An 11,675-nucleotide genomic window follows, 5' to 3' on the forward strand; every position below is an offset into this window, starting at 1 on the left:
TGTTGGTTAAAATTAATCACCAAGTTTTATAGATAGGCTATGTATACCTTAAAAGCAGGGATTATATTTGCTTAAGAAAAAAGAAAGTACCAGCTCAATCCATGAGTTTATACTGACAGTGACAGGATCGATGGATTCCACGTAATGCCACCAGTGTCTGGGAACAAACAGAACCTGAAAAGCAAACAAAAAGTAAGTTAGCACAGAAGCACATTTTGTTTTATGTCAGAATCAGACCCTAACTGAAACTGCTAGGAATACATACAAATTTATAGTAACATTGCTGTCAGAAAGGGAAACAAGACACAAAAGCAAACACACAATCTTCATGTTCTTTTTTTTTTTTAACTGACAAGCTCACATTTTCTACAAAGAATATGGCCAGCCTTCCTGTCTCTACTACTCTCCTTAATCTTGGACCTGCTCTGTCTGCATCTAAACATTAGTAAAGGACTCTGAGATTCTAATTTTTACTCTTTTCCACTGAAAAACAGTTGTATGCATTGAGAGAGGGCATAGGTAAAAATATAGGAAGTAGTTATTGTCTTCTCATGGTTTAAAATAGAGCCAATGAAGAAACAATAGGTATAAAGCGAGCATCAGATAAGTGGTAACTCAGAGGAGCGGACGCTGGTGCTAGAGAATGTCAGAGGTGGGAGATGCAGGCAGGAACCAGGGAAGGCAGGGGCAGCCAGGATGGAGGAAGTGTGGTCTGAACCAGGGTTAGGAGAGAATGAAGACAGAGCAAAGAATGAGGACATGCAAGGAGGGAGAAGTAGCACAGGGAGGTGGGGCTGTTGAGGGACAGCAAGTAAGTTGGTCTTATTATTGCAAACAGAGTCAATGGAAAGTAAGTCAGGAGAGTTAGGATAGGGCCAGTGAAGGGCTCTGAATTCAAAATAAAGAATCTGGATTTTATTCTGTGAGCATTAAGGAGTCGCTAAGAAATTATTAGCAGGGGGATAGTTAGAAAGCGACGTTATGGGAGAGTCTGGGAAGGACAGGAGATTCTTATAATGGTCTAATTAGTAAATGTTAAGATTTACACAGGAAGATATAGTAAACAAACGCAACAGACAGAGTCCAGAAGGATTACATTTGTCCAGACGCAATATGAGATGAGTGCCCATGGAAGTCTGGGCAGAGCAGATGGGATGATCTTAAGATTTAGAAAACTGATGGCACTTGCTATCAGAAAAGTGGAACTACGAGACGGGAAGAGAACACCTTTTAGGAAAACTGAGCCCTAAAAAGGTCTACTGTGTTTAGTCATTAGGAGGTCATAAACATCCTATCAGGTTATACTTTCAATAAAGTGGTAAGAGAGAGAACCAGTTGTTGGAGGACTAAATAATGAGCAGGATATAAGATACACTGATAAAATAGAACCACACATTCAAATTTGGCCATTAAAACAGAAGAAAAATGAATTACCAGCCACTTCACATCCACTAGAATGGCTAGAATAATAACAGTGATAATGATAGTAATAATGGAAAATAACAATGTTGGTGAGGATGTGAAGAAATCAGAACCTTCACACATTGCTTCCTGGGAATGTAAAATGGTGTAGCTGCTGTAGAAACCAGTTTGGCAGTTCCTCAAAAAGTTAAACACAGAGCTGTCATATCACCCAGCAATTTAACTCCTAGGTATAATAACCAAGAGAACTGAAAACATACGTTCACTCAAAAACTGGTACTCAAATGTCCATATTCTTTACAATACCCAAAAAGTGAAAACAACCCAATGTCTATCAATGGATTAATGGATAAGCAAAATGAATATCCATACAACGAAATACATTCAGCCATACAAAGGAATGAAATACTGATAACATTCCACAGCATGGGTGCTACTGAAAGAAGGCATACACAAAAGGCCACTTGTATGACTGCACTTAAGTGAAATGTCCAGATTGCATAAATCTACAGAAATATAAAATAGATGAGTGGTTGTCAGAGGTGGGGGCATAGGTGCCTAGGGGGTGACAGCTAACGGGGTGAAGCAACTTGGTCAAGTCAAATTATTTGTACTCTTGAATGAAGGAAGCAGGAAAAGAGCCAGTGAGAAGGGAGCAAAGGAAGACAACAGGCAGGGAAGAGAAATAATTGAGGGAATAAAATCTCCCTTAAGAGCCTAAAAAAATCTTTCAAATTATTAATAAAATACCAGACAGCAAATGCCAAGGTTGCAAAGGTGATTTTTCCCACTGGACAGAAGCATTAAGAACAAAATCTTTGGAATATTTCAGAGACGGTTCTTTATAAAAGGAACATCTATTCTTGCTTAAAAGCAAATCATTCTCTATTCATTCTGCCTTTGTTAGCCCACCACCTGGATGCATTCCAACCTGCATTTATGTTCTAGTATAGTTGGAAAGATGTTAATTGTGAATAAATACTCCAGAGGTGCTCTAGTCCTCATGCCTTGACACTTTCTCTTAACTTTATTAAAAATGACTGTGAGGTGTGCCTGTGTGGCTCAGCTGGTTGAACGTCTGACCCTTGATTTCAGCTCAGGTCATGATCTCATGGCTTGTGGGATTGAACCCTGCATCAGGATCCATACTGGGCATAGACGCTACTTGGGATTCTCTCTCTCTCTCTCTCTCTCTCTCTCTCTCTCTCTGTCTCTCTGTCTCTCTCCCCCCGCCTCCCTCTTCTTCTCTCTCTCTGTCCCTCCCTTCCTTGTGCATGCTCTCTCTCTCTCTCAAATTAAAAAAAAAAAAGACTGTGAGTTCTTGTTTTCCTTCAAAGTTCATTCTCCTCTTCACTAGTAAGAGGAGCTATATTCCCTTTTCCCATAGTTCCAGGACCTGTGAGGCTGAGAAGTATATGTATAAAGCCTTCTAATAGCAGAGAAACAGGGAAGAAAATCATTTTCATTTGTACTGGTGGGGGGTGGGGGCATGTGGCACAAAGACATGAGAGAAGTTATAGCTGGGGTGTGCACTGACAGGTCATCAATGTTTTAAAGCCCCCCTTACCTGTCCTGGGTTCAGGGTAACCATATGTCTTCGAGCTTTGCAGAACTGAGGAAAACGTTTTAAATCAGGGTTGACAACATTGATTTTACTGAACACACTAGATTCTTCATAAGGGATTCTAGTCGGATAAAGGAAAGGAGTATCTTCAGGAGGAAAGAGATGCCATCTTTTCCTAATTAAAAAAATAAAATATGAGTTAATACTCTCTGAACTTGAGACAAAATCCCTAAGAAGGCAGCAACTAAGTGTTCATTTTCATTCAGTCTGTAAAGGAATACAAGAGCAATCTCAGTGGTCACTGGGCCCATCTCTCAGTGGTGGAATCTACTATGCAGACACCAGGTGCAGGTACAACAGCCAACTAGTGGACATCTCCTGATGCCGTGGGGCAGCCCTATTGCTGGGACAGGATCTAGTTTGTAAGATCATTCTTTCTTATCTCAAACCAGAGTTTACCTCCTCATAAGTCAGATTCTGTGCTTAATTCCAGAGCTACCCTGAATAACCCCTCCCTTTTAAATATCTGTATTCTTATCTTCTCCCGAGCAGCCACTGCTAGTGCTATCCACCAAATAGTTTCCAGAATTCTCCCAGTTTGGGTTGTAAATTCCTTAGGTCAAACCTGTGTTAGGTTAATCCATAAGAAAGAGAAATGCACAAATAGATGGCCCACAACTAAAAAGTGGTTTAATATAGGAATTTTCAAAAAGAGAAAACTGTAAAATGTTTCAGTCACTTAAATATTTTTGAAAAATGTAGGTAATAAATTTTAAGTCACAAAATACTAGACACACCCATACTTCAAGCCAGTAAGGGAGGACATCTGAGGCAAAGAAGAGAGAAGTGTGACAAAAGAAGATACACAGACAGGGAAGGGGTGAGAGAGACAGGGACAGAGACAGCGACAGAGAACCAGTTCTGAGAAAAGCCTTAAAGCTTTTCTCTAGTGACCCCTTGCAGTTACAGTGGGGCCACTGCATTCCTTCCAGAATAAGGAAACAGTTGGCTGCTATTTTCAAACTAAGAAGTAGATACCGAAGTCTTATTTTGCCTTAGAGATGATAAAGCTGCTCCAATCCACTATAGCTCTGACTAGTTTGGGAGAATTCTTGGCATTCACTATGTTTAGAACGTTAGAGCTGAAAGAACTCTTAAGAGGTCATCAGTCTAACTTCATTTTCAAAATAGTGGAAGAGGAACCCAGTGCTTGCTCAGCATCATTCACAGCACTAGTGGATAGTGGTGGACCCAGAACAAGGTCACAGGTCTCCTGACCTCTTCAGGTCCCAGCTTCTACCTCTGCCTCATGGCTATGTTCCCACAGGAATACCCATAATGGTAATAGTCCCATACAATTGGTTTTGTTTGGCTTAAAATGTAATATACAGTCAACCCTTTGACAACATAGGTTTGAATTGCACAAGTCCACTTAACGTGCAGATGCTTTTTCTTTTTTTTAAGTAATCTGTACCCAACGTGGGGCCTGAACTCACAACCTCCAGATTAAGAGTCATATGCTCTACCAACTAAGCCAAACAGGTGCCCCCAGATGGTTTTTCTTTTTTTTTTTTTTTAAATGTTTTATTTATTTCAGAGAGAGAGACAGACAGCGTGAACAGGGGAGGGGCAGAGAGAGAGAGGGAGACACAGAATCTGAAATAGGCTCCAGGCTCTGAACTAGCTGTCAGCACAGAGCCCGACGAAGGGCTCGAACCCACGAACCTTGAGATCATGACCTGAGCTGAAGTCGGACGCTTAACCGACTGAGCCACCCAGGCGCCCCGGGTTTTTCAACAAATACAGTACAGTGCTATAAATATATCTTCTCTTCCTTATGATTTTCTTAACATTTTCTTTTCTTTAGCTTATTTTATTGTAAGAATAAGTATATATACCAAATACATACAAAATACATGTTAATCAACTGTTTACATTATTGGTAAGGCTTCCAGTCAACAGTGGTTTTTAGGGATTCAAAAGTTATATGTGGATTTTCAACTGTGCTGGGAGGGGGTGGTGGGCATCCCTAACCCCTAGCATTGTAGAGCCAACTGTATATGCATCCTTCTCTTATCAATAAGAAAAAGTGGTCAATCACCATGTCATTCCCTGATCAAAAACCTCTCATTGTCCTGCACGCTGAAAGAGAATGAGAGGTATTTGCTTGGAAATCAACCTCAGGCTCCAGCTTCCCTTTCCTGCCTGATGATCCCTTTGCTTCCAGTGCACAACTAACACAGGACGACTCAGAGTTCTGTGTACAGCCCGTATCTTCCTAGGGCTCTGCTCATGCTGGTTCTTCTGCTCCTCCCACCCAGGTTTTTTGAACATGCACCCATCCTTCAAAGCCCAACACAAATGGCAGCTCCTCTCTGAAATCTTCAACTTTCCAGCAGGAACATTACGTCTTCTACTTTTCAGTTCCCCAGCTCTTTGAAACCTTCCTCAAGGGCATGTTCATTCTGCCTTCTATTACAACTACCTGTGGGCTTGGCTGTACTCCTATAAACTCACTCAGGGCAGAGAGGCATCTTACTCATTCACCTCCATTCCTACTGTAACACATCGTACCTGCTCCATGAGTATTTACTGAATAGTTATTTTACTATTCCAGGGCTTTATGAGACCAGAGAATACGCTCTATCACAACGTCAAAATAAAGCTATACTAATTTTATATCACATAAAGAACTCAGAGGCCTTTTTTTTTTTTTTTTGGGTAATGTTTTCCTAGCTGAATTTCTTTCCCAAATCAGAACACATGGCACACACTTACAATGATACATCCTTTGTCAAGTTTAAGGCTCAGATTATTAACTCCATAAGGACAAGAACCATGCACACGATTCATTATGGCAACCACAAATACTTGAGAATGCACCCAAAATGTTCTATGCCTTTGTAGAAAGACTTAATGAATCCAGAAGTGGATTATCTTATACCATGTTATAGTTTTCAAAATACTTTGCATGTGAAATCTATTCACACACTTATTTACTGTTTCTTTTGGATCTCCTCATAATTCTTTTCATGTCTAAAGAGTTTGAGAAGTTGGAAATAGCCATTTCTGTTTTCCCCTCTGTATCCTGTAAATGTCCCAAAAGGCCAGGAAAGGAGACTGGAGCATCACTAATTAGGGGGAAATAAGGAGGTACATAAAACATTATGAGTACATCCTCCAATAGGCAGAAACATATAAACTCTCAAGAAACTCCTGGAACCAGGGACTATCAAAGATACCGCCTGACTTACCCTTGTATATCTCAAGGTCCAGGGACACATGGAGAGCTTACCTAAAGTAATAAGATACTGCACTGTGTCTACATGTAGGCACAGACTAAAATTTAGACTTGAAAAGGGCCACAGATACTGTCTCATGCAGTAGAGTTCTCAAGCCAGGCTCCCTGGCATCTCCACAGGGGCCTGAGCGTAGGAGCAAAGCCTCTTTCTTTCACCAAACAGCCCTATTATTTATTCAGGTTTGAAGAAAGGGTCTTCCTACAAACGCAGACGCTAGGCAGCTGTCTAGCTGAACGGGGAGTGGTATCCTGGAGCTCCAGGGTCAGGTTTCTGGAGGTAATCCTGATCATGGCTGAGAGACACACATGGAAACCATCATCTGAACTGTTCCCCTTACTTCAAAAAGGAGTAAACTGGTCCAAAGGTTATGAGATCTGCCCTGGTCATGAGGCAGGCTGACAGGGTGGAACTGTGGCTAAACTTTGGGGTCTGCCACCTGCCTGATCCTCATTCCTCTTCCTGTGCAACACACACACACACACACCACACTCATATGTGCACGTGTGCATTACCTTCCTTGTACCTGGAATACTAAGTTGCAACCATAGGAGTCCAGATGACAGGGGGTATGGGCCCCCAGAGAGCCAATCCACAGGGTACTTTCCCGTCCATTTCTTCCAGGAAACCCAAAGTCAGACCATATCACATCCTGTTTTGAAAATAAAATTATAGTCCATCAAGAACGAACCAAATCTGATATATGGTAGTGTTACACATTTTTATTTGCACATCTGTTTTCTGGCACTTGGAATACTCTTTTATAGAAAATGCTATAGATGGAGGTTAGGTTTCCAGAGCAGTCCAAGAAATCTTTTAAACCAGTAACATACATGAGTTACCTCACTAACAGTAGTTATTCAACAAATATTTACTGACTGTTCTAGAAGCTTGTGATGAATCACTGAATAAAACAAACATGCCCACACAAATGAAGCTTACATTTTAGAGGCTGGAGACAGAAAATAAATAATAGACATAATTATGCATATATCTAGGGGAAGAGCGTCTCACTTGGGCTGCAGGAACAACAATACAATGGAAATAAAAGCATTTAAAAAGATCTCTCAACTCAAGTAGCCAGAAAGCCATATTCTGTCAAAGCAGCGTAGATATTTCTGGGTATAAGCAGTGCATTAACTTTTTGCACTCTAATAACATGTTCTAATGGAGTTATTTAAAACTCTAGTGTTGGAGCTTTATTTCACACCTACTAAATCAGAGTCTCCAGGTAGGGACAGCCTATCTTTTGAAATACATATCCATAGATAACTTTTGCTATGCTCCCCAAAGTCATGAACTCAAGCATAATAAACTTTAAAACAGAGACAGCACAGTGTGCTGGACTTGGCTCTCCTTATGCCTGGTTCTGTGGACAAATCATGCCCTAGTCAGCCACTGACCCATAAATACTATCTAGTCTGGCAGTTCTCAAACCAGGCTCTCTGGCATCTCCTTAAGGGGCCAGAGGGTAACAGCAAAGCTTCTTTCTTTTCTTTTCCTTTTTTTCCTTTCCTTTTCTTTTCTTTTCTTTTCAATTTATTTATTATTTTGAGGTGGGAGGAAGAGGCAGAGAGAAAAGGAGACATCCCACGCTGTCAGCACAGAGCCCAAGGTGGGGCTTGAACTCACAAACTATGAGATCATGACCTGAGCCAAAACCAGAAGTTGGGACACTTAACCGACTGAGCCACCCAGGTACCCCAACCTCTTGGTTTCAACAAACTGCTCTGCTCTTATTTAAGTTTGAAGAGGGGGTGTTCCTGCTTTTAAATAAGAGTTGGGGGGTGATTGGGTGGTTCAGTTGGTCAAATGTAGAACTCCTGGTTTCAGCTCAGGTCATGAGCTTGTGATTTTATGAGTATGAGGCCCATGTCAGTCTCTGTGCTGGCAGCACAGAGCCAACTTGGGGTTCTCTCTTGCCCTCTCTCTATGCCCTCCCCCCACTCACACTTTCTCTGTTTCTTTCAAAATAAATAAATAAACATAAAAAACAAATAAATAAATAAAAGTTAGAAACCTATAAACATAGTTCGACATAAATGCAAATCCACTAAATTATAGGAGGTATAAGCTAAAAAAGAGAAAGAACATACTAGTGAACCAGACACAAAGGTTTCTGCTCCCCCTCCCCAGCCTTTTTTTAAGTATATTTGAGAGAGAAGGGGGGAGGGGCAGAGAGAAAGAGAGAAAGAATTCCAAGCAGGCTCTGCACTCACAGTGCAGATGCAGGCCTCAAAATCATGAACTTGACCTGAGCCAAAGTCAGACACTCAATTGACTAAGCCACCCAGGTGTCCTCTATTTGTTTTCTTAAATCATGAATTTTTCCTATTGGGTTTTAAAAAAACAAAACAAAACAAAAAAAATTTCTGTGTGCAGAACATGTTAAATGCTGACACTCCTTTTATCAGTATCTTCAATTTGCATTTCAGTTTTTCAAAACAAACCACTAACAGCAGCAGTCAAAGAAGAGAGGATTTTGGAGAAACATTTAATGGTTTTGAGCAAGACTAGAAAAAAGAGTTTTCACTTTTGTTTTGAGTAATGAAAACAGTGGACTATGTGCATAACTAATGTCTGTTACAGAAGGGAGCGGTTTGCAGGGTAAGCGGTATTGTAAATGCATATGTACATGGCCCACATGCAGCTGCTCCAGATAGTGACAAGAATCAAGTCCCTCTACACATGACCCATAAGCTCCATGCAGGGAGCTTACCTCTGTATTTCCGATGCCTAACATAATACCTGGCTCAGGGTAAGTGCTTAAAACATTTGTTGCTTGGAATGGAAAGAAGAAACTGTTGGCTTATTGTGGGTAAATGGTTCTAGTCAAGAACATTTTCAAATGTCTACCACATCCCCGGTATGATGCAGGATGTTCAGGATACAACAACTAACACAACACAAGGCTATCCTTCAAATCTGATAATAGGAAACAGTCCCATAAATGAACTCTTTGAATATAATGTGGCAAGTGCTCTGACAGAAGTAAGCAGAGGGTGATCTACAATCACTAAAGAAGGGCTCTTGGTCCAAGCAGGGAACTTAGGAGAGGCTCCCAATTAACCTGGTCCTTGTTGAACAAGGCACCAGACCTCAGTTTGGAATTTAACTAAAGGCAACTGAAAGACATGCAATATAGAAACAAAAAACAGAGCTTTGCCTTACCTAAGAAGAGGCCTTAGATTCTTAATTTTTTAAAACAATTTTTTAAACATTTATTCACCTTTGAGAGATAGAATGTGAATGGGGGAGGAGCAGAGAGAAAAGAAGACATAGAATCTGAAGTAGGCTTCAGTCTCTAAGCTGTCAGCACAGAGTCCGACATGGGGCTCAAACCCAGGAGATCACGACCTGAGCTGAAGTCAGACACCCAATTGACTAAACCACCTAGGCGCCCCAAATGATTCTTAATCTTATAGATATACCCCTTTAGGAATCTAATGACTCTCAACACCCCTCTCCTCAGAGAAATACATACATATACACAATTTCACATATACTTTGAGGGAGACAATGGACTAATCCCATGTGAGAAATTCTGGTCTAGAGCATTGCTTCACAAAGAATCACAGAAGGAAGATTTCCCTCTGGGGAATAGGGATTATATGAGAAACTGGCAAAAGAGTTCTCTGACAGCAATGTCAAATACAAAAACAAAAACAAAAACAAAAACAAAAACAAAACAAAACAAAAGGAACAATTATTTCGGATTAGATCAGGGTGACCTAAACTATCAAAAACTCAGCTACAAATTAAATAGAAAAACCAAAGGGTGAAAAAAGGTAAATTTGTGAGAAAATACACAGATTTTAGTGTACCTATTTTGTGTCCCTTGCTCTCCTACAGGTTTTTCAGAGTTGAGGTTTTATTGCCAATTGTGTTCAGCTACTTATAGGTAGTCAAATGTCTAAAATCAAAGTGGCCCCAGAAGGAATCTACCTTGAGTCTTGCTAGAAACAAGTGATCAGGTTAGGCTGCTATACCAGGGAAACTGATAAAGGTGATTGGTGGGGTGATCCACCTGGAGTCTAGTCCCACATCCACTTCAACAGGTGGAAAAGTCTTTAGAAAACATCTATATCCATAAAATTCTATTCTACACCATCCCTGAAAAGAGCAATCAAGTGTCTGATTGACTGTTAAAAAGAAAACCACTATCCCGACTTTCTTGAGGGTGTTTATTAAGAAGGGATGCTGTATCTTGTTGAATGCTTTTTCTGCATCTATCGAAAGGATCATATGGTTTTTATCTTTTCTTTTGTTAATGTGATGTATCACATCGATTGATTTGTGAATACTGAACCATCCCTGTAACCCAGTAATGAATCCCACTTGATCATGGTGGATAATTCTTTTTATATGCTGTTGGATAAAAGCCATCTATGAGAAGCCCTCAGCTAACATCATCCTCAATGGGGAAAAACTGAGAGCTTTCCCCCTGAGATCAGGAACACGACAGGGATGTCCACTCTCACCACTGTTGTTTAACATAGTGCTGGAAGTCCTAGCATCAGCCATCAGACAACAAAAGGAAATCAAAGGCATCAGAATTGGCAAAGAAGAAGTCAAACATTCACTTTTCGCAGAAGACAGGAATCTCTACATAGAAAACCTGACAGACTCCACCCACCAGAAGCCTACAAGAACTGATCCATGAATTCAGCAATGTGGCAGGATACAAAATCAATGTACAGAAATTGGTTGCATTTTTATACATCAATAATGAAGCAACAGAAAGAGAAATCAAGAAACTGATCCCATTCACAATTGCACAAAAAGCCATAAAATACTTAGGAATGAACCTAACCAAAGATATAGGAGATCTGTATGATTAAAACTATAGAAAACTTATGAAGGAAATTGAAGAAGACTCAAAGAAATGGAAAAACATTCCATGCTCATGGATTAGAAGAATAAATATTGTTAAAATGTCATTACTACTCAAAGCAATCTAAACATTCAATGCAATCCCAATCAAAACTGCTCCAGCATTCTTCTCAAAACTAGAACAAACTATCCTAAAATTTATATGGACCACAAAAGACCCCGAATAGCCAAAGTAATATTGAAGAAGAAAACCAAAATAGGAAGCATCACCATCCTGGACTTTAGCCTCTACTACAAAGCCGTAATCATCAAGACAGTATGGTATTGGCACAAAAACAGACACATAGACCAATGGAATAGAATAGAGAACTTAGAACTGGATCCACAAATGTATGGCCAACTAATCTTTGACAAAGCAGGGAAGAACATCCAATGGAAAAAAGCCTCTTTAACAGATGGTGCTGGGAGAACTGGACAGCAACATGCAGAAGAATGAAACGAGATCATTTTCTCACACCATACACAAAAATAAACTCAAAATGGATAAAGGACCTGAA

General features: G+C 40.3%; 1 protein-coding gene across 3 annotated transcripts in view; it reads right to left on the bottom strand.

Annotated features, from left to right (window-relative positions):
• HSPBAP1 (HSPB1 associated protein 1) overlaps positions 1-11,675 on the bottom strand; it is a 60,876-nt gene that overhangs the window by 9,458 nt on the left and 39,743 nt on the right. For all 3 annotated transcript variants that reach the window (XM_039240677.1, XM_039240679.1, XM_039240678.1), the window contains 3 exons: positions 6,801-6,937; positions 2,990-3,161; positions 91-174 (listed from right to left, as the gene is read on the bottom strand). In XM_039240677.1, the coding sequence (XP_039096608.1) occupies positions 91-174; positions 2,990-3,161; positions 6,801-6,937 (393 nt within the window). The remainder of the gene's footprint in view (positions 1-90; positions 175-2,989; positions 3,162-6,800; positions 6,938-11,675) is intronic.

The sequence above is a fragment of the Hyaena hyaena genome, unplaced genomic scaffold (genome assembly GCF_003009895.1).
Source record: "Hyaena hyaena isolate Hyena2069 unplaced genomic scaffold, ASM300989v1 scaffold_180, whole genome shotgun sequence".
NCBI lineage: Eukaryota > Metazoa > Chordata > Mammalia > Carnivora > Hyaenidae > Hyaena > Hyaena hyaena.